Source organism: Puntigrus tetrazona, chromosome 6, assembly GCF_018831695.1.
Source record: "Puntigrus tetrazona isolate hp1 chromosome 6, ASM1883169v1, whole genome shotgun sequence".
NCBI classification, from domain to species: domain Eukaryota; kingdom Metazoa; phylum Chordata; class Actinopteri; order Cypriniformes; family Cyprinidae; genus Puntigrus; species Puntigrus tetrazona.
Window position 1 is genome coordinate 13971906 of NC_056704.1, and position 22638 is coordinate 13994543.

The window sequence follows — 22638 nt, forward strand, 5'->3', positions numbered from 1 at the left end:
CAGCGTTTTTGTGTATGTATTTGTGTATAAAAAAAGGGTAGACAAATAGCAAAATGGTTTATTATGATAATAATTAATAATTACAAACGCTTCATCTTTTGAACGGTTATAGTAGGTTGTTTTTAAAAGAGATGGTTCATCCAAAATTAAAAATTGTAATCGATAATGTAAGAGTTTTTTTTCTCTCTCGTGGCAAACCAAAACGGTTTGGTTACCATTCTTCAACATTTCTCCGAATATCATCATTTGCTTTCCGCACATTTTTGTCTGAACTATCGACACATTAAAGCAACGAACCGGAAGAGCTGGAGAAAACACTGCCACCATAAAGTGTGCTGCGTTATTGTATAATTGTCGTCGTTAAATATGATTCCATCCTGTTGTAAAACAACATTAAGACACAGTCACAATTCCCTCCTGCCATAACACCTAGCACCTGAACAGATCTAACACTTTATGATGAAAACTTATTACTCTATTAAAACGAATACAATGACTTTTTAAGTCAGGCAAAGCCCTGAAACCGACAACTTGTGCGATGTGTTAAAACATTAAACCACGTTTGACTGTCGTTCCCTCCTCCTTCGAGGGTAAAAAACGCCCCGTGTGTAAATGACACTGCCCTTGATTCAGAGCGTTTTTCATTCCCTTATGGAAAAGGTGGAGTTTGAAAGAATGAAAGACCCCTCTGTGTGCACCTTGGACCCCCGCCCGTCTGTTGGACGTGTCATTCCTCAGCTCTCACGTCTGCTCACGTTATAGCCTATAAATCTCGAATTTGACTGCGTGTGTCTTTTATGATCGAGGGACCATTTCCCGTCTTTTTACGTCTGACTGAGTCGTGTTTTGGACTTTGCAACAGTGTCTCAGATATAAAGCTACAGAAACGCGCGCTCTAGAGTCAGAGATGGACACCTGGGTTCTTCTAAGCGTTCTGCTCGCGCTCACGCATTACGGTAAGAAACGTTTAATATGAGAGGAACAGCCATTAGTACCTAATTACTGTATCTAGCCTATACCGTTAGAAATGTATGTTTTTAATTACCTAAGTATGAATCTGAGACTCATCTGGAGATAAAATGCTGGAAAGATAATGGTGATGATATTATAAATAATTTCGTACAGCGTCAGGGCAGAGCACGATAAGATGGTGCACTATTTCTCCCGCGGAGGAGTCCAAATGCAAAGCAATGGTCCAGGCCTTCGCCGGCGCTGCAATTCGACCCGCGGTGCAGTGCGTGCTCGTCTCATCTAAAGCCGAGTGCGCTCAAAAACTAACCGTAAGTCTGTCTGTCTGCCAGCTAACAGAAAACTTCCTCAGAACTTTGACTAAGTTACCAACAAACTTTCTTCCGGTAATGGCCTACTGATACAATATTCAGTCAGCGCTGTCTGGTCGTTTTACTCAAAGCAAAAACGTTTTATTTACGAAATGTTTTAAAGACGTTTTTCTGTTTTTATTTCAGAAGTTTCAGAGAACATTTAAATGTAGCATAATGTGTGCGACGTGATAAAATTTAATGTTTTAAAAAAAAAACAATGAAACTTTTAAAATTGTACATTCAGAAATGGAACGTTAGCAAAATCGTTCTTAGAACGTGCTGTTAGCTAGTATCTCTCTGTGTCCTATTGTTTTATAAATGTGCATGTGATAAAATTCTTAAAATATTTTTTAACGATTTTCAGTAATTGATTGTTACATGTAAAATGTATTTGTGTTTTGCTTAAACATTAAAATTCTAAATTGTCACTATAGAAGAAAAATGTTAAACTACCCGGGAAAAAAAAAAAAAAAAAAAAAAAAAGTTGTGGATGTCTTTGTTTACATGCTTATCATTTGAAATTATTACAAAAGGTTTTGTTGCGTTTATGTGTAGGAGGGTTGTAGCATCTCAGAAAACCCCAAGGTTCAGATTAAAACGCTTTTCTTCCAGTCTTTTTGTCTGTTGATTTAGTTTGAAATCATTTTCTTCACGTGAATTATTCAGTAAATAAGTTGCGACTGTAATCGGTATTGCTTTTGACAGAAAAATGAAGTTGATGCCTTCTCAGCCAGTGCTAAAGAAATATATGACATTGGCAAGCAAGCCACCTTCAAAATTGCAGCTGGAGAATCTGGAGCAGATGGTATGTTCTTCTCTTGGTGCTGTAGATACCAGATTATGCAAGGTGTAACTCTGAACCTTTGAAATGGAAAGCCAGTGATTAAAGACATAACTGTCCACAGCAACATTGGGTTGAATATTAACAATGGCTGTATCTGCATCTGATTTCTTAATATAAAATGTCTATTATAAGTATATATTTTATGAACTATACATTGCTTTATATGGCAAAACTCTACTTTTAGGCTAGTTAGTCAAAATTTGTCTTTAAGATCTTAAAATTTGTTCTTCCTCTAATGGCCACAGCGAAAGGAATAACATACTACGGTGTTGCTGTGGTCAAAAAGACAAATTCAGCTATCAACATCAACAATCTGAAGGGGAAGAAGTCTTGTCACACTGGCAAGCACCGCACAGCTGGCTGGAACGTCCCTCTGGGGTATTTGATTGACCGTGGAATGATGTCAGCCATGGGCTGCAACATCCCTCAAGGTACTCCATTGTTTATGGTACAGCGCATCTTAAATTGTCAGAATGTCTTTTTCAGATGGGAAAATATCTTGTGGCTTATCTTGATGTTTTAGGGGTTGCTGACTTCTTTAACGCCAGCTGTATCCCAGGGGCTAAAGATGACCCTGAGTCCCTGTGTCAGCTGTGTGTGGGAGATGGAGCGGGAAAATATAAGTGTGATGAAAGTGTTAATGAGCGGTACTATGCATATGATGGAGCATTCAGGTATATCGTATGCATTTAAAAATGAAAACCGTACTGATGTGAAATGTAGCTGGTGCAGTTGCAGCTTTGATAATTAGAACTATTCTTAATGTGCCGCTTCACTGTTGTTTTGGGCTTCACAGGTGCTTGGTTGAGAATGCAGGTGACGTCGCCTTTGTGAAGCACACAACTGTGAGCAAGAACACAGATGGTAAATGTCCACTCCAGTGGTCCTCAATCAGGGAACTTCGGCAAACTTAATTGCTTAGGATTACTTAAAAATGTTATATTTAGATATATTAATAGTAGTATATATACACATAGTACATATAATAGTAGTATATATACATATATATATATATATATATATATATATATATATATATATATAGTAAATATAATTAATATTATAATATAACTTATAGAATATCTAATTATTATATCCTAATTAATGAAGATGCAACATGAAATCATACACGCATAAATAGGTACAGTATGGTATATTTCCACTGCAGCAAATTATCAGATACATTTACATTACATTTTTTGTTAATGATGTAATATATTTAATGTTATGGTTAGAGCTTCTAAGCTCAGCAAAGAGTATTTTAGTGATTTTAAGAAAATAAAGTGTAAGAAAGAACACACATGCATTGTAGTTCAAAGTGATTGTGGATAAGTGATAGATTATCATCTGTATTAAAAGTTAATAATGAACCATTTCACTGTCGTCTTGTGTCTCAGGTCAGGGGGAATCATGGGCGCAAGGCTTGCTCTCTGAGGACTATCAGCTCCTGTGTCGGGACGGCACCCGAAGTCCAGTCAGTGATTATGAGAGATGCCACCTGGCTCGAGTCCCTTCGAGAGGGATTGTTGTCCACCCTGACATCAGCAGTTCAGTGGTGTACAACATGTTACGTGAAGGACTGGTATGATTCTTTTTGAAATTGTAATTTGTCTGAAACAGAGTAAAAACAAATTGTACTTCTGTATTTCAGCGTGACTGTTTGATTTAAGTGTGTGTGTGTGTGTGTGTGTGTTTCTCTTTAGCAAAAGTCTGGGTTCCCCATGTTCTCCTCAGCAGCCTTTGATGGGACAAACTTGTTGTTCAGCGACAATTCAACCACATTTATCCAAGCAGGAAATGAAAACTATGTGGAATGGATGGGCCAGTATTATTACATACTGAGAGCCATAGACTGCACAGAGTCAGGTGAACAATTAAAAATGTACATTTGAAATGCTGCCAAGCTATCTTTTCTATAGTCTGTGCTCGAAATCTGTGTTTCTCTTGGGTTTCTGATGGGTGTGTGTGTGTGTGTGTGTGTGTGTAGACGTGCCCTCTCGTCTGCGCTGGTGTGTCCTGTCTCATGGAGAGCAGCAAAAGTGCGCAGACATGGCTGTGGCTTTCAAAAGCAAAAATTTGATTCCTAATATTCAGTGCATCTATGGGGCATCTGTGGAGGACTGTATGAAGAAAATACAAGTATGCCACTCAAGAGATCGTATTCATACACACTGACAGCAAAATTATGAAGATATAAAGATATCCGTAATATATCTATAAGGACTATATCTTCGTATATATCAAGACTTTATACTTATAGTTTCCTCACTAAAAGCTGCAATACATCACAACATCACAAAATCCAATCATTTTAACCATTGAGAAACAGATTTGTATGAACTAAGTGGGCGGTTACTGTACTGCATTTGAATGAGACTCTTTTCCTCCAGAATAAGGAAGCTGATGCCATCACTCTTGATGGAGGTTACGTCTACACAGCGGGGAAGAGTTTTGGTTTGATACCTGCTGTTGGAGAGAGCTACACAGGTTAGAGCCATACACTTTCAATGTACTTTGACTTTGGACCAAATGTTTTTAAATGAAATGACTTCAATATAATAGGAAGTAAACATTTAAAATAGTGCAGTCGTAAGATAAATCGCTAAATTACTCCAAAATAAAAGCTTTTGTTTACATGATATATATGTGTGTATAGTGCATATTTATTTATGTATGTGTGTATATATATATATATATATATATATATATATATATATATATATATATATATATATATATATATATATATATATATACACACACACACACACAAACAAACATACATACATCCAATTACATAAACAAAAACCTTTATTTTGGATGCAAAAATTGGGGAAAAAAGAAAGCATATCAAAAAGTCAGTAAATAAAAACTAAGCTTAATGTAAGACAAAAAGGCAGTGGAAATATGATTATGCAATTCATTATATTAATATTAGAATTAATACCCATTCATTTATTACATTCTAAAATTAATAATGAATTATAAATGTATGAAAGTACTTTAGTAAATGTGATTTTAACTGGTGACTGTTTGTGGGAAACATTTTTAACACTTCCTCGTGAAACATCAGCTGTTTTATTGATAAATGGTGATTCATTTTCACAAGCCGCTGTGATTCTCTGTCTTAGGAGACACTGACGGAAGCATTTATTATGCTGTGGCTGTGCTGAGGAAGAGCAACAGAGACATCCAGAGATTCAGCGACCTCAAGAGCAAGCGCTCCTGTCACACAGGTTACGGAAGGACCGCAGGCTGGAACATTCCCATGGGTCTGCTAATAGAAAAAGGCATCATAAGACCGCAGACATGCCAAGTGGCCCAAGGTAGGACATGTACTGCAGTGCACACATACCACGGGTTCACAACATCTAAATACAAAAAATATATAAATGAGGGTGTGATTCTGCCTTTAGCTGCTGGAGAGTTCTTTAAATCTGCTTGTGTACCTGGAGCCAATCAGAAGGGTTTTCCCAGTAACTTGTGCGAGCAGTGCATTGGAGACTTCAGTGGTCAGAACAAGTGTGAAAAAGGCAAGGACCTATACGACGGATACGATGGAGCCTTCAGGTAATCCACTCAAGATTGAGTGCTGATTTGGGTTTTGCCAATTGAGTATTTGGAGAACAACTCAGTACGCGTCATAACCTCGGTTTATTTTCTCAGGTGCCTTGTTGAAGATCACGGCGATGTGGCTTTTGTGAAACACTCCACTGTTTTCCAGAACACAGATGGTAAAAAGTTATCTGTTGATTTAGGCCTTTAAACAGCTGTTCAGTCACGATGTCCACTTGTAGGCCAAACCAGAGAAGTCATTTGTCATGGATCTTCTTAGGATTATACATCTTAATGCGTCTTATTTTTATAGCATTTTTTGTTGCACAAAATTTGTATACTTCACAGGTCAAAACACATTATTAAAACTATAAAATAACACAACGGTAAAAATTCACTGGCTTGGAACATAAGGTTCAAACAGTTTTTTGAGCAGTTTTGAGATATTGACCTTCAAAATATTTGCGTAGATATCACCCTTGTGGCTCAAAATGTACACAGCTTAACAAAGAACAATGTAAATAAGTTGACATTTTCTGTCTGAAATTTTCTATCTTGTAATTCTAAGATGTAAATAATAAAAAACAGAAACAGTAGTAGTAGTAGTGATGGTATTAATGGCTAAATGTAATAATTAAAAGCTCAGTTTTAAAGATATGTCATCACATGATCCTCCAAAAATGTGAATGGTTAAAAGTCTTTCAGTTTCCGAATTTTAAGAATAGCACTTTTAGATTTCTGAGTAGAATTAGGTACTGCATGTGACTAACAACACTTGTGAGAGAGAAAAAAAAGAAAGAAAACTACTACTTGAAAAACAAAGTAAAATATTTCAGTGAAAACCCATTATTTTCTGGGTTAAGGACTACAAACTGAACAGTTAACTTATACATTTTGCATGCAGCAAGCAGACCATTACTTCACATGTAAAAAAACTCTTGTAGTTCTCTCATGTCAGAACTGTTATTTCCAGGAAACAATACAGATTCATGGGCGTTAAACCTGGATTCCCGTCAATTTCAGCTGCTTTGTTCTCAGGAGTCTCGTGCTGAAGTCACTCAGTACACTAAGTGCAACTTGGCCCGTGTCCCTTCCCACGCCGTTATGATAAGACCCGATACCAACCACCACGTCATCTTTGGCCTCCTGGACAAAGCCCAGGTTGGTAAATCCAAATGCTATGTTTCAGGGCCATTTCAAACTGCTCGTTGTATGACTTTTTGGTTATGACTTTCAGAGTTTCTTTGGAGTTAATGCTGCCTCGGGCTTCAAGATGTTTGACTCCAAACCCTACGAGGGATCTGACCTGATGTTCAAGGATTCAACTGTCACTTTAATTGGTGTAGGAGAGAGGAAGACGTATGAGGAATGGCTTGGCCAGAGCTACCTGGATGCCATGATAGCCATGGAGTGTTCAGCTTCATCAACATGTACGGCTCTCAGCAACAGAACTCTCTCTCTGTATATAGATATATATTCTTTTGACTTTGTGTTTCTCTTACAGTGTTTTCCTCATCCTCGCTACTGCTGATGTCCATTGTGAGCTCCCTGGTGTCTCTGTTGGCTTCGTAGCGGGCCTGCCAGCCACAGAAGGGTTCCCAGTCCCTTCTCGACCCTGATCTTCATACTCATGCCGAAAATTCTAGTATTTAGGTGATTCAAGTTCAAATCAAATCGTTATCGCTTAAGCAATAGCAATGCCTTTTATCTGTGATCGTAATGGTACATAGTACATAGTACACGCCTAGTACAGTTGATAAGCTTTTTAAGTCAGTCTAAGGAAATTTTAAGGACCATCTTAAGTTAGGAAGGACATCGAGTTGGCTAAAGTCTTTCTTTATACCAAACCAAAGCTGGTTTGTTATCGTGACCATTTGTATTATTTGTACTCTGAAATTGACTCTGAAGGGCAATAGCCATATCAGTGCATATGCTTTGCCTGTTACATATTTATTGTACAGTGTGTATTGCAGCTTTTAAAAGCGACGTTTTATTATGTTATTAACTACTTGAAGGCACATGCCATATCAGGGAATATGCTGTGTCTAACATTTTCATCTTTGCTGATTTTTGTAACTGTTATCATGCAGTTGAATGCGGCATGCACTGGAGTTGTACTACTGAAAGCTGCTTTCCCTCCCGCATTCAGACAGGTTCTTGCTTGCTTAACTACTTGCTAAACTAAATCACTTTACGCAAACTCTATTAGCAAGGCAACAATTGGCTTGCCTTACTCTGTGAAATTTAAATTCTAAAATACAGATCATGCAAATGAGGTGAAACTACACTATGAGAAAAATAAGCAGAAATAGTGTTCATTAAAACATTAAAAAAGTATTTTTCTTTTACTAAATGAAAGCTTATGGGGCTCGAAAACACATCTTTTTGCTCCAGCTGATGTTCACAGTGTTCAACACAATATCACTTACTTGCTTTCCACCTTTTATTTCTTTGTTTTTTGAGATTTGTTTTTATTTGTTCAGATACCGTATCAGTGTATATGTACTGAAATGTGAATGTCCCACATTAATGCCTGCTTTGTCTTGCAATTTCTTCATGAAATGATTGAGATATAACTAATATTTAGTTGCCAGGCCAGTGCGTCTGCTCAAGTATTACAGTATATTGTCACTTATTTTAAATAAATAAGCATCTTGATATTTGTGGTGTTGTTCATTAAATCATTAAATCATAATGATTTAATGATTGGCATTCAAATTATAAAACATGTTTATTACTTATTATTGACCGAAAAGGACTGCATTTTCATCGACTGTGTTATTTGATTATGTTGTATTGCGTAAATTACGTGAAGATGTCCGAGATTTCATTGTAGTCCAGATCTATTATTTTATGTTTTTGAAAAGCTAATATTGTAAAATGACCCTGAAGAAGAGACTTTCTAGAGTTTATATAATATTTAGGTATGTTATAATGTGTATATTTGTTTTTTTATAATAATTATTTTACATGTGTAATTTAATGTTATATTCAAGTGCAGTATGCATACAGCTTGAGCTTTTCAAATATCAAAATTTATTTAAAATATATATATATTTTTTTGATTTATGACACATTTTTGTTCAACATACTATTTTTACTTTAATATATACTGCGCAAAAAAAGGTTTATACTTTTGTGCAGTATTACTTATTTAAAACTTATTTTAGATGAGTAGACATATAATGAATCTGGCTCCATAGCAGCTGTTCCTCACTTATAGCACCATCTGCTGATCATTTTACCAAACTGGCTTCTACACGTGAACTTAATGGGTCGTTATGTGTACTGTACATCAATAAAGCTTAAAAATACAGCATAGGCAAGTCAGGGAACGGCTGCAGCATTAAAGGAAAATGTAAGATTTTTTTTATTTAATATTAACAGCTTCTGAAGGTGCAATTGCTGATTCTCATAAAAGGGTAAACAAATCATAAAAAAAACTTTCTGCCATATTGGAAAATAGTAATATTATATTTTTAAAAAATCAAAATTATTATTATTATTAGTGTTATTTATATTTATATGTCAAACGGTTAAAAACTTTCATTTTTTTCGAGACTTTTATTTTAAAAAATTTGCAGGCCCTTATCATAGATACAGTTTACAATAGACGTTTACTTCACAACACTACAACCTCATTCACGTTTACAGGTGTTTTACTCTCGCATTTCGCATTCATGTCTCGTTTAAAACGAGGAGCACATGTGGACTCTAGAGCGGGATTTAGGCAGGAGAAAGAGGACTGTCCTGTCCCGTACGGTTTACTGAAAGCTGCTAGAAAGAGCGGGCAGCTCAATCTGTCCGGGCGCGGTCTGACTGAAGGTAACAGCACTGGAAAAACACCACAGAGATAAAGTCATTACCTTAGCAACCCTAGTTTGTGGCTCCAGCAGATATGGTGTTTATCATTAATGGCATGTGAAAGTACATTAAAATGCCAAAGATTTAGGTCAGGTTTCTGTTCAAAAAGTTTGAATGAAATTTGATCACGACTCGCGTAAAATGACAGCAGCGGTTGTATACTGAGGATGAATGTTTTCTGTGCTGTGAGCTTGTGTTTGTGTTCAGTTCCTCAGAGTGTGTGGAGGCTGAATGTAGACACACCTCAGGAAGCTCAGCAGAACTTGTCATTTGGAGCCGCAGATCGATGGTGGGAACAGACAGATTTGACCAAACTTCTGCTGTCCTCCAACAAACTCCAGAGCCTCTCTGAAGACGTCAAACTCCTCTCTGCCCTGGTGGTGCTGGATGTAGGTGTATGCATTTTGTGTGAGAATGTTTTTTTACAAACTAAACCATGCATATCATCACTTGGCATGGATGGCTACTTTTCTATGGTTAAATAAATGTAACTTCTATAAACCACACATTATTATTACACACACACACACACACACACACACACACACATATATATATATATATATATATATATATATATATATATATATACACACACACACACATATATGCATACACATATACAGATTTATTATATACAATTGCATCTTTTCAAAATAAATCCTAAATTAACTTGAAAAAGTTTGTCTTAGTGTTTTAATTTCCATGTTTGTGGGTCTTAATTTTGACATACTATAACTGTCTTCTGTGTTGCCTTTTTTCCAGATCCATGACAATCAACTAAACTCACTGCCAGATTCTGTTGGAGATCTAGAGCAACTACAGAAGCTCATATTGAGGTACTGATGGAGGCATCGCTACGTATAGAGTAATATACTGTACATACATATTTTGATTGTAAAACTTGTATTGTGATAATACCTGGTTCTTTCTGCAGTCACAATAAACTGACAGGCCTGCCTTCGGGTCTTTGGAGACTTACAAACCTGCGATGTCTTCATCTACAACAGAATCTGATCGAACACATTCCCCAGGATTTGGGTCAGCTGGTGAATTTAGATGACCTTGTAAGTGACTGAGATCTTATCTTGAACGGCAACAAACTCTTAGCTTTCCAGCAGCATTATTAAAGCCTCGATCCTCAGATAGTAGTATTATCCTCCATTTAACACGTACGCACTACCATTGAGAAGTTTGGGCTTGGTACGATCTTTTAATGTTTTTGAAAGAAGTCACTTATATATTGATCTGTGGTACATCTATGTGAAATAAACCACTGCTGTATGACGTATTCCTATTATTTGGTTGTTTCTTCTCTTCCATATTAAAGGATCTTTCCAACAATCATCTAATGGACGTTCCAGAAAGCCTGGCGCACCTGAAAAATCTTGTGAAATTGAATTTGTCCTGCAACAAGCTCAAGAGCCTCCCTCCTGCCATCAGCGAAATGAAAAGTACGTTTTGACAGTAGCGGGTTAAATGTGCATCACGTTTATTGGTTAACCTGTGGTCTCATCCATCCGCTGTCAACCCTCACAGACCTGAAAATGCTGGACTGTTCCCGGAATCAACTGGAGAGCATTCCTCCTGTCTTGGCTCAGATGGAGTCCCTTGAGCAGCTTTACTTGAGACATAACAAGCTACGCTTCCTTCCTGAACTGCCCTGCTGTAAAACACTCAAGGTAAACCGCAGCCGCTGTTGTGGTAGAATAAGTTACGAATGTCTAAAGAAGGCTAACACAAGGTTGTTTACATATGTTAAGGAGCTCCACTGCGGGAACAACCAGATTGAGGTATTGGAGGCAGACCATTTGAAGCACTTGAGTGCTCTGAGTTTCTTGGAGCTCCGAGATAACAAGGTGAAAGGTCTTCCTGAAGAAATAACTCTACTGCAAGGCCTGGAGCGGCTGGATCTTACTAACAATGACATCAGCAGGTGCTGGGCGTATGTTATCGTATAATGTATAATGTAAAGTGTAAAAGATGTTGCTGTTTTTATAGACCAGCAGAATTATGGACTATCAAACCTTTTTATATCACAATAAGAAATACAGATTTGCAAACCACTATATTTTATTGTTTACTCCACTCATTTCTTGGCCGCCTTTATTCTGAACATAAGATGGTATATTGAATAATTTTTGGTTTCATAACGTTCATATACATTCATATAACCGCTTGATGGCCAATAGCAATATAGCGCAATGGAAGCCAGTCGGCGACAGAACTGTTTGGTTACCAGCATTCTTCAAAATATCTTTCACTGTGTTATGCAGAATAAATTAAAAACATTTGTCTTTCTTTTGTTTTGTGAAACAGTCTGCCGTGTGGACTTGGCACATTACCCAAGCTGAAGGCTTTGTCTCTGGAGGGCAATCCGCTGAGGTCCATCCGCAGAGACCTCCTGACTGTGAGTGGTCAGCATATCACAGCTGTTTTAGTAATCTCAGAAACAACACGTAAAAATTCTGAAGTGGATCAGGAAGTCTTATATAACAATATATTTTATACAGAAAGGCACTGGTGAGCTCCTGAAATATCTCCGAAGTCGAGTACAAGGTATGCATATACGATCAGTACGGTCTTTTAGCCTCATTTAATCTAAAAAGGACAAAGAATGTTCTCTTGTGTAACATTGCGTGTTTTGTTGTTTGAAATGTAGAGCAACCAGATGGGGGCTCGAAAGAAGAGCCAAAAACGGCAATGACCCTCCCGAGCCAAGCTAAAATCAATGTGCATGCCATCAAGACTCTGAAAACACTAGACTACAGGTAACAAAACATCCTTTCAAGGGATTTAGCAGGATTTTGTGTGTTTAACGGTAAAAACCTGATGTTTTAATTAGTGAGAAGCATGAGGCGTCCATCCCAGACGAGGTGTTTGATGCAGTTGACGATAGTCCTGTGGCCAGTGTAAACTTCAGCAAAAATCAGCTGACCGAAGTTCCTTCCAGGTAATACATACAGCCACATCATCTCATTTAGAAGCGTTTCAAAGACTTACTGAATTCTCTCATTTCCTGCAGAATTTTGGAGTTAAAGGACACCCTAGCAGACATCAATCTTGGGTTTAACAAGCTAACAACCATTCCGCTGGACTTTTCCAGGTTAAAACAACTGGTACATATAGATCTCAGGTAATCCTTCATTTAATTGGTGTCATTTTTAAGGCTCCAATTTAAAGATCTTATTTTGATAAATCGATGGCTTACAGATGTTTTTGCCGCATTCTCTCAAAATGATGCTCAATTAGCTAGAGAGCAATTTTTAAGATGGCACAGAAAGTAAAAACTACGGTAATTACGTAGTAGATGGAAATTTTGCAGAGAAAAAACCCTGTAATATCTGGATTTTTAAATCATTTTTACATTTCTTCTTATTTCTTCTTATATATTTTGTGCTCTGATAAATGTCCCTTCAAAGCAACATATTACTTAATATGATTAAAATAAATAAGAGCTCTGAGGTCACTTAAGTGTGACCATAACTTACCATAACAAAGTGCACTGCCTTTTTTCAAAACGTATTTTTTTTAGAAACAACCTGTTGATCTCACTGCCAGTGGAGTTGGAAGGCTTGAACAAGTTGCGGAGTGTCATCATCTCTTTTAATCGGCAAGTTCTGCCATTTTCACCGTCACCCCACCATCTAAAATGAACGAATGTATCAAATCAGTTTGATTAAATAGAAGTAACATCACTTTGTTTTTTTTGTGGTCTCTTTAGCTTCAAGTCATTTCCAGAAGTGCTGTACCGCATCTCATCCCTTGAGACCATTTTAATCAGTAACAATCAAGTTGGAGGCATTGATCCAGTACAAATGAAGACCCTAAATAATCTGTCTACTCTGGATCTGTCCAACAATGATATAATGCAAGTGCCACCGGAACTTGGCAACTGTACCAGTCTGAGGTGAGCGTAATTTTTTTCCCAATTCTAGTAAACTGAGGACTTTTACTAGTAGTACACTCCATATTTTTACCTTTCTGCAATGAAAATGAGACGGCGAGAACAAACTCTGTTCAAATGTGGACAAAAAACGGATTGCTATTTACACGATAAAGTCTTGAGCCCGCTAGTTAAGTATGATCTTATGATTTATCCTATATCTATAGGGCTCTAATGCTTGATGGGAATCCTTTCCGTAATCCAAGAGCTGCCATCCTCAGTAAAGGAACAGATGCTGTCCTTGAGTATCTCCGAAGTCGTATTCCAACATAATCTTCATAAGTTTAATGTTACTTTAACAATCGTTGATAGACGATCAATTCTTGTGCCATAATACTTCCTTTGCACTCCCTGACCGTATAAAACAATAATAAACAATTTCCTGCCACTTTAGCTTTATCCTACCTGTCGCTGTAAAAATGTCATCGTAAAGTCCTTCCAGACTATTATAAAGAAACGCATGCGTCGAAATGAAGTTAAGACTTCTGTCAAACAAATGAACCAAAAAAATGTTGGTGTTGAAGTTTTACATTTTAAAATTGCTTTTCAGTGTGAATGGTTATATTTTCCATTTTTTATCGGCTGTAAAGGACCACAGAATGACCAGTAGTAACAATAGTGACATTTTTATTATTTGTACAATAAAGATACATTATTCAAAACACCTCTTAGATACTGAAAAAAATCTGTACTCCAAAGCCGAAAATGGCTCCAATATTTGCTGAACAGCATTGGACTTTCTTCTCCTTTTTATACAGGTTTGTCATTTTAATTTTTTTTAACTAAAATTGATTTTAAATATGTACATATATCATCTGCAAAATGCATTCTAGACACAGAATATATGTCATCGATTACATATTTGCGGTAATACAGAAAAAAATTGGAAGGAGTAAACTTGCATGTGCAAATAAATGATATGATAAATTGTCACTAATTCTTTTGAACTAAATTGAATAATTTCTTCTAGATATAATTACTTTTTGCACAAAAATGAAACGGCATTCAAGTTCAGTAAGTCTTAATACTGCAGAAAGCTTTAAGTACATTCACAATCTATTGGAATAAATTATTTAAATGTCTCCATTCATAGTTATTTACATCAATACTGCAATTAGACTGAATAGTACCATATATTACCTTTTATATTCAATAGGTCTTTAAACACATACAAAAATGACCATTTGTATATTCATATACATATATATGTTTATGACACAAATTCACAATTACTTTAGAAAGAATTGTACATATTTGTTTCTAGTGTTTCCTTCCCTCGCAATCTAACTCTCTGTCCATACATTGGTTTTGTTCTTTATAAAATTTAACAATTTGAGCATAGCTAATTATATCAATATATTAGAAACCATTATTTGAAAACATTTAGTAAAAATAATCATTATCAAATGTTCTTTCACAATAGTATTTGAACAATTAATTGCATCATCCATAATAATCTTTATTTAATAATCAACGATATTTCTCTGAAGCTAAATGCAGTGGGTGTTGTGTCGGGGTCTTTCTGAATGCATTTCGGCTCATAACTCCTTCTAAATGCTACATTTTTAGCAACATTTGAAACATGCCCAGGGTTTGTTTTAGATTTTTTTTTAGGGATATTATGGCACTGTTTGTCACAATGACGGATTTAAAAATAAATAAATAAATAAATAAAAAAGGAAAAAAAATAAAAAAGGCCAAAAGAGATGTAAAACAATGGTTATGTAAAAATGCTTTGTCCAAAACACATTGACCCCTAATAAGCATCATAATAAAACAAGTTTAAGAGTGAAAGCATGCTCTAATCAGTAAAGCCTTACATGTGTACACTGTATCTAGTCCGTTTTATTATGACAGGAATTCCCTTTATTTTGTTAAAAAAATATTTAAAAACCTTAAAGCAGCGTAACAACAACAAAGCAACTTGAATTAAGCTTTTTTTGCCCTTTTTTTCCTCACTTAAACCGTAGTACGCGATATGAAAGTACATGTTTATATAGAAAACCGCGTTGCCAATAAACTGCCACGTGTGTATGAATTTTCCTGGCAGCCAACAAAGGTACGTGGGAATTAAAAAACGGAAACGAAAAAACAAAAAAAGAAAAAAACATGGAAATGTACATTCACATTACTTAGCAACTGAACAAAACCCACCCTGATCAGGGCTAGGGAAAATCCATGAATACCAATAGAGGGTGCTGCAGGAAAGCCACACAAATGGAAGAAATATTGCTTAGGGATTCATTTCTGTCATTTGATTTGTGCAAATACAGAAGGTTAGGATCTATCAAGATTAAAAGGGGACTTTTCGATTTCCCTAAATTGTCGTTTTTGTGAGAAAGATGTCTCTTCTAAGTTGTTACAAAAACTCATTGATGTGTTAGAAAATCATCAATGTGTCTTTCATTCACATTCTACGCTCTTATCACATTTGAGTTGTAAATGTATATATTTACACAAGGCATTTACAAAGTTGAGGCAGTGTTATGGTGGGTAAATGTCCTTAAAAGCAGATGTGCTTTCATGCTCCGAGATTAAACCGAAAAGCTGCTAGGAAAAATAGGTACAAAATAATACGCCATATAAATAAGCAGGAAAAAATGCACCCACTTACAGCCACAGGCTGAGATAAAGAAGAATATCAGCAACATCAACCAAAGATTTCAACCAATGTATGTTCGTGTAGAATGTGTAAGCCATATGTAACGTTATTATATATGTCCTCTAGTGTACATTTGGCACTGGAATTTGCCATTGGTCCAGCAATTGGCAAAATTGTTCCTAGATAAAAAGAAGATGTACAAGTTCCTGTGTTCCATCTGGGTGAGAAGTCTTTAAGCTATAAAAATATTTATGTTGTGCTCTCCCTTAAGATTACCAAGTCCACAGTTTTCGGGAAATTCTTCAGAAGAGACACTGCAGTTTCATGCTCCATGTGTAAGAAACTATGTCCGTTGGCCTGCAATGCAAGAATGAAGTACATGGTAAACAAAATGAACCGGGAGAGGCGTGGAAGAAAGGAGGGAGGGATGGAAGGAGGGAAGGAGGGAGGGATGGAGGGAGGAGGAGGGGGCAGGAACAGGCACGGCAGCACAGGAGGGCTGGGAACAGGCCTAGCTCAGAGAGGATAAAGAGATATATATATACACTGTGAGGGAGAGAAAAAGAGAGAGAGAGAGAGAGAGAGAGATGCACACGGGAGATCATGCTGTAAAAGGAGAGAAGGTGGAAAGAAGCTGGTCTTTAGACACTCTGGATCTGTGGAAAGAGAAGGAGCTGCTTTCTGCAGGCCATTCTAGTGGCGAACACTGACAGCAACACACAAAACCAGAGACAACCCAATAACTTCCTGTGAAGTTATTTAGGCACACAGAGGCTGGATCGCCTCTGTATGAGAAAGGCAGCAATACCAGACTTTTAGCTTTTGGCTAAATATGTAGACGGAGACTATCTGAACAGCAATTTTTTTTTAGGTTTGGATGATGATTGGATTGCATTTGTAATGTTCTGCATAAAATGAATACTACATTTTATATACTCTAAGTATATTTATACGTATCACGATTCAAAAGGATTACTAGAATTCAGTAAGATTTATTGTAAATTCAAATGAATTCAGTAAGGATATTTAAAGTGTTTTAAAAGCTATTCTTTTGAACTTTCTATAAAATATAGAACTTTCTAATTTATACAAATACTAAGCAACATTACTGTTTTCAACGCTAATTATAAGAAATTGTTAACACTTGTTGCATTAGCTAATAATGGGCAATATATTTACACGTAATCATTGTTAAATAGTAAAATGCATTTCATTGTTCATGCTAGTTCACGGTGCATTAATTCATGCTACCTAATATAAGTAAATCTGAATTTAAACATGTATTAGTAAATGCTGAAGTTATCTAATATCGATTAACATTAATAATGTTAAGACATGAAAACTTACTATAAAGTGTTACAAAGAAAGCCTACCTAAGAACCAAATCAGCATGTTATAATGATTTTAGTAATAATACATTTAATAATAATAGTAATAATATCAAAAGTCAAAGTTGGTCAGACATAACAACAGAGGTCCATGCTCACTTGTTTGAAACACAAACACACACACGCACACACATACACACATACACACTGGACATTTAATGCCACATGCAAAGCCCTCCACTGGCAGTGTGGCGGAAGATGCATTGTCGCAACTTGTGGGACAATGTGATGGAGAACAGTGTTACCTTCAGAATTTTGTCCCCTGGTCGAAGAACGTTGGAGGCAGGTCCATCAGGCTGTACCCTAGTAACAAAGATACCCTATAAGTCAAAAGTGATATGAGGTTAGGAACCACATGGTGACTATGGTTTAGAATCTTTGCCTTTTAATCTGGATTTAGATTTTCTTGTTCCTCTCTCTTTTTTTTCTAATTAATTCAGAGGCGATGTACAAAAGAATTACCTTTTTAATATATGAAAGTATTAGCTTTTACAAGTAAACTGAAAGACAAATGTTTATTTTAGAGCATTTGCTGGTGACATTGTTTTTGTGCTGGAATCAAGGCAGAGATTATAAAGCATAAAGATTAAAATTACATGTGGGACCCATCAGTATGCGCCATGTCAACACATATCAAGTCTTATTATTGGCGCCACATGTTGAGAGTCCACCAAACATTACATCATTTCTTCAGGGCTCACAGGGATTCGGCTTGTTAGAAGAACCCCAAAGCAACAATACACAACGCAAGCGGTCCTAATGCTATGCTGAAAAAAAGAATGACATTTTTTTTCATGCAAATCTAAACACAGTATGATATGAATACACATTGCTAACACACAGCTACACGAGAATTGGAAACTTGGGCTTATTCATGTGCTTCGGTCACGAAATACTTTTGTTTTAACTATCGCCAAATGTTGCCAAGACATGAAAAGGTTAAAAGGTAATGCAGTCAGCTGGTGTGCAAGGTTGTGCATTGCAGTAGCGCATGTTTCCATGGTAACACTACTGAGAGACACACTTTACTAACTGAAGAGAGATGGCTTTGATTTTGTTCTATATAAAGCATCGTTTTAATGCGATTTCTGAGAATTAAATGCTGAAATTAACATATTACATTACGCTCTGTCCTTTAAAAACGAGAGTGAAATGGTCTTACCATGTCCGAGGGCTTGAAGGGGTTCCCCTGTCCACTGATTCCCCCTGAGATGCTGAAACCAAGGCCAGGGTTCTTCTCTATTCTCACACAGAGCTGTCAACAACATAAAACAGAATTTCAGATTTAAGGCTACATTTTCTCATGGACGCATCTCTTTATCTGCGTTTTGTATCTTATCGGCACATACTGTACTCGTAGATATCGATGGTTATATAAGCATTGCTACAAAAGGTAATTGCAAATTTTTATCTCTGAATTAGGGCACGCTTTTTTTTAAGGTCTGAGTCTCATCATTAACAAACCACTAATGATCACTTTTGCATCAATACATTAATTTGCTGCTTGTTACACAGTATGTGCTTGAAAAAATACTAATAAACAGCCAATAATATTAACTCACAATTCTGAAAAAAAAAGTCAGCAAATCGTAAGAATTGAGATAAAAAGCCAGTTACCTTTTTTTATTTCATGACAAATAGAAACAAAACAGAATTGAGATATCAACTTAGAATTTTAAGATACAATTACCATTTTATTAATCCTGTGGCAGAAAAGGGCTTCCACAAATTAGATTTTAAGATTTTATCATATATAGTTAATATTGCGATTTTGAGTTTGACCTGATTTTGTCAGAACAACAGTGTGAGAACTGCCTGTATCATTTTAGTGAGTTTTTTTTTTTTTTTATGATTTACATGTGCACAGTGAGATGATCTTTCTGATGTTCCAGTGTGTACAAGCAACACACTGGATTTTTTGGGAAACGCTAGTGTGGACACGATATTTTGAAACGAAAAACCCAGATGACAGTAGATACAGCCTTAGAGAGATTCAGAGTTACCAACCCTCTGAATATTTGAAGAACAAGGAGACATTGAATTCACATTTCATGATTGCAACATAAATCTTAATTCACCCTTCACAGGGAGCCTGACTGACAGGCGAGCCGACCAATCATAATGCTCAGTCTGCCATTATGTCCATCAAACAAACCAGACAGAGATTAATTTTGGTGGATTTAAACTTGAAAATTGTGCTTATTGGTGTCTTTCCAAAGCTGAAAAAAACACTTCTGATCATAGGTGGAGGGTGAACCGACTCCAGGGTAAGGCTAACATTTAGTGTTAAACATCATAAAGGCTTTTATACGTACCAGATATGGATGCCATGTCACAAAATATTTTTAATACGATTGAATTTGTATATAATGTGACTGTCATTTAATAAAAACATTGTAAGTTGCTCATTCGAAATAGCTTTCATTTCCATATTTATTTAAACGGCACATAAAAAGCAAAGAGTATTTACATGATCCAAGAACATGACTGACTTCAGCCTAGCCTGAGTTTAAAAAAAAGTTTAAATAAAGCTGCCTACAATGTCAAATGGATCTTATTCGTACGTACATTTCCACTTTGTTGCTTGTAATAGCATACTTTGTGGGAGCTCAGAAATCAGTCAGTGCGTGCACTTAACAAAACTCGTTAACGTAACTCATCTCTGCCTCTGATTGGCCACTGCATTCATAAACTAAATGGAATCATGTGTGTTTATAATGCACTGTAAAAAAAGAAGAAGCTAAATTTGATGCATCATTAGCAGATCTTCATTTAATGCCACAACTGACTCTCTTCATTTAATTTTCACTTTATACGTGACATCTGTAATAGATTTAGTTGAATTGTAAAGGGGCATATTTTTCCAAATTGGAGGCATTTTTGCCTCAATCCCCAGTTGCTTTCAGCCTTGCCCAGCCTTAAACGCTCCACCTATGCTTCTAATGTTCATTTATGTTTATTTTCGTAAATATAAAAAGATTATCGGTTCATATGCAGCTTGAACTGAGGCGCTACGGTCACGATCTGTCATGACACATTAAAGAGCCACACAAATGGTATTTTATATTGTCACAAATTACCTCATTTTTAAACTAAAACTTTGTTTCATACCAGAAATAACCAAGATATTGCCGTCTGTTTTCTCTTTGCTCCAAAATGTATTTTTCACTGCGCAAGAACGTGACGTGTGACGTATCGGACATGACTAAGGGTGTCGGGTCTTTGTTGAAGACCCTCAGTTGGTCTTTTATTGAATCCATTTGCAACTGTCCATTTCTTGGCATTTGATTTGAATTTATTCTGAGAGATGACCTGTACCTGCTCTGGAAAGCCGTCCATACTCTTCTGGCCTTTAGTCTGGATGAAGCAGCGGGCGCTCTGAGGCCGGGGGCTGGTGGTGGTGATGGGCATGGGCAGAGGCGACTGGTACTGCTGGATGGACACCTTGTTGATGGCCCCCTCATACTGCTGGTCGCGGGCCGTCCGGTGGGGAGGGTTGGCTGAGGTTATCATCATAGTCTGTTGTTGATGGGGATTGTGAACGCCAGGCTGTGGGCAAACATTAGGCAAAACTTTAATGACGCTGACTTCGTATAAACGGCAAGCTCCTTCATATCACAGGCGCAGAGACGAGTATGAGCTGCACAGGCAGACATTTTGATTTCCCTATTTGATGTATTAATTTAATTAGGCTTTTCTTCATAACACTTAAATGTGTCAGCAGAAGCAAAATGTTCCACAATATTGAGCGACAACCTAAAGACATTCACCGATAGACTGAGGTTGCTAAGGAGACCGAGCGAGAACATGCGTTGTGAAATGAATCACGACAGCAGGTAGTAATTAACCCTGGCATTTGAAAAAATTAACATGGCAATCACGATATAACAGAGATGTCTATCTCACAGAGAACAGGTTAAGCCAGAGGAAACTAAAGAGTAGAACATGACAGGGATTTAATACTTAGAGACACGTGGGTGTCTCTCTAGAAAACGCATTGTGGAAATAATAAAACTATAATGAGATCCAGACTAATGCAATGAATCATTTTAGTCCAGGCACCGCTTATGGAGGGGAAAAAAAATGAAACAAAAAAACAGGATCATTTTAGGGGGAGAAAGTTTTAGCATTATTGCTGACAATTCATCTTATTATTTGAGACCAGGTAGAGAGATTTTGCAGGATTATTATTCCTTAAATACAATTTTACTGAATCATTTCTTTTTATAGTTGTTGAAAATGGTTTTGCTGCTTAATATTTTATAGAAAAGGTTACAAAAAATGTAAATAACTGATCTGATTAAGTTAATGCATCCTTGCGAACGGAAGTGTTCTGCCCTATAAAGGCAAAAGACCTTAATTCGCTTAATGTTTTTTTATTTCTCCAGCCAAATTATTTATAGGTCAGTTATTATCAGTATCTGTTGCTGATCACCATTTACAAATTTGTTAAAGAAACACCTGTATAAAATCATACTGTCTCATCTAGGCCATTGTATACAGAAATGTGACTGTAGCCTATTAATAAAAAAATAACAACAATTTGACCATAACAAGCAGACTAAAAGTTAAACATGAATGGATACAGTTTCGCAAACATTTTATTTGCTATGCTCAGTAACGTAAAAAAGAATAGCAAGCAGAAATGATGCTCTGAGTGCTTGTGGATTAAACACTGATGGTGATGTTCATCACTATGCTTTGTATTTATCGGGTTACAAGAAAAGGTAGGATATGGATTTAATTGTGAACTGTTAGTACTGATTTTATGATTAATCATGTCACAGCATTCTGACAGGCAGTCCGTCCACACGTGTCACACTAGAAGCGACAGCTTTATGTATAAAAGTAGACAAGTTACCTTGTACTTTAAGATTTTAATAGACAGTAAAACAAAAGCGGAGCACATTATAACTCCAAGCTGGCACAGTAACTTTATACTGACGTGTGGCTAAGCAAAGCAGAATGCCATCATTTATTTTGAGCGTTCCCAACTAACTGAAAGAGAGATAACTATTGTTATACAGTGTTCTGCCTTGGTGTCTCCAGGGCTTTTAGGAGTTATGGTTAAGAGGACCCACTATTTTCTCTCAAAAACAACAACAAAAAACTACATT

The 22638-nt window shown here is 36.5% G+C and overlaps 3 protein-coding genes across 4 annotated transcripts in view; 2 read left to right on the plus strand and 1 right to left on the minus strand.

Moving 5' to 3' along the window:
- The first annotated feature begins 267 nt into the window (after positions 1–267).
- Positions 268–8381, plus strand: meltf (melanotransferrin). 2 transcript variants are annotated; one of them, XM_043242827.1, is made up of 16 exons: positions 275–956; positions 1126–1280; positions 2028–2127; positions 2412–2597; positions 2690–2840; positions 2963–3030; positions 3564–3748; positions 3870–4032; positions 4154–4305; positions 4557–4653; positions 5298–5492; positions 5583–5736; positions 5833–5900; positions 6695–6882; positions 6959–7151; positions 7226–8381. In XM_043242827.1, the coding sequence occupies exons 1-16, from the start codon at positions 908–910 to the stop codon at positions 7291–7293; spliced, it is 2172 nt and encodes a 723-aa protein (XP_043098762.1). In that variant the 5' UTR covers positions 275–907; the 3' UTR covers positions 7294–8381. The 2 variants fall into 2 exon arrangements, 1 of the variants encoding a protein (XP_043098762.1); XR_006251224.1 differs by lacking the exon at positions 7226–8381 and having other exon boundaries at positions 268–956; positions 6760–6882; positions 6959–7100.
- A 938-nt stretch (positions 8382–9319) lies between these two features.
- On the plus strand, positions 9320–13924 carry lrrc40 (leucine rich repeat containing 40). The gene is made up of 15 exons (XM_043242268.1): positions 9320–9546; positions 9793–9974; positions 10351–10424; positions 10523–10652; positions 10916–11039; positions 11125–11267; positions 11349–11521; positions 11905–11995; positions 12099–12144; positions 12248–12356; positions 12431–12538; positions 12611–12721; positions 13121–13198; positions 13310–13495; positions 13699–13924. The coding sequence occupies exons 1-15, from the start codon at positions 9402–9404 to the stop codon at positions 13802–13804; spliced, it is 1806 nt and encodes a 601-aa protein (XP_043098203.1). The 5' UTR covers positions 9320–9401; the 3' UTR covers positions 13805–13924.
- A 217-nt stretch (positions 13925–14141) lies between these two features.
- The window catches only part of lrrc7 (leucine rich repeat containing 7), a 54117-nt gene continuing 45620 nt past the window's right edge, over positions 14142–22638 (minus strand). The window contains 4 exon segments of the mRNA XM_043242271.1: positions 14142–16490; positions 17767–17841; positions 18684–18776; positions 20840–21070. Of these exon segments, the coding sequence (XP_043098206.1) occupies positions 16383–16490; positions 17767–17841; positions 18684–18776; positions 20840–21070 (507 nt within the window). The 3' untranslated portion in view covers positions 14142–16382.

Excerpts from the sequence above, each read along its gene's own strand:
- meltf (XM_043242827.1), top strand. The coding sequence starts at position 908 with ATGGACACCTGGGTTCTTCTAAGCGTTCTGCTCGCGCTCACGCATTAC. Across the intron at positions 1,281-2,027 it reads AGTGCGCTCAAAAACTAACC|AAAAATGAAGTTGATGCCTT; the intron begins GTAAGTCTGTCT and ends TGCTTTTGACAG. Across the intron at positions 4,033-4,153 it reads CATAGACTGCACAGAGTCAG|ACGTGCCCTCTCGTCTGCGC; the intron begins GTGAACAATTAA and ends GTGTGTGTGTAG.
- lrrc40 (XM_043242268.1), top strand. The coding sequence starts at position 9,402 with ATGTCTCGTTTAAAACGAGGAGCACATGTGGACTCTAGAGCGGGATTT. Across the intron at positions 10,425-10,522 it reads CTACAGAAGCTCATATTGAG|TCACAATAAACTGACAGGCC; the intron begins GTACTGATGGAG and ends TTCTTTCTGCAG. Across the intron at positions 12,357-12,430 it reads CTGAAAACACTAGACTACAG|TGAGAAGCATGAGGCGTCCA; the intron begins GTAACAAAACAT and ends TGTTTTAATTAG.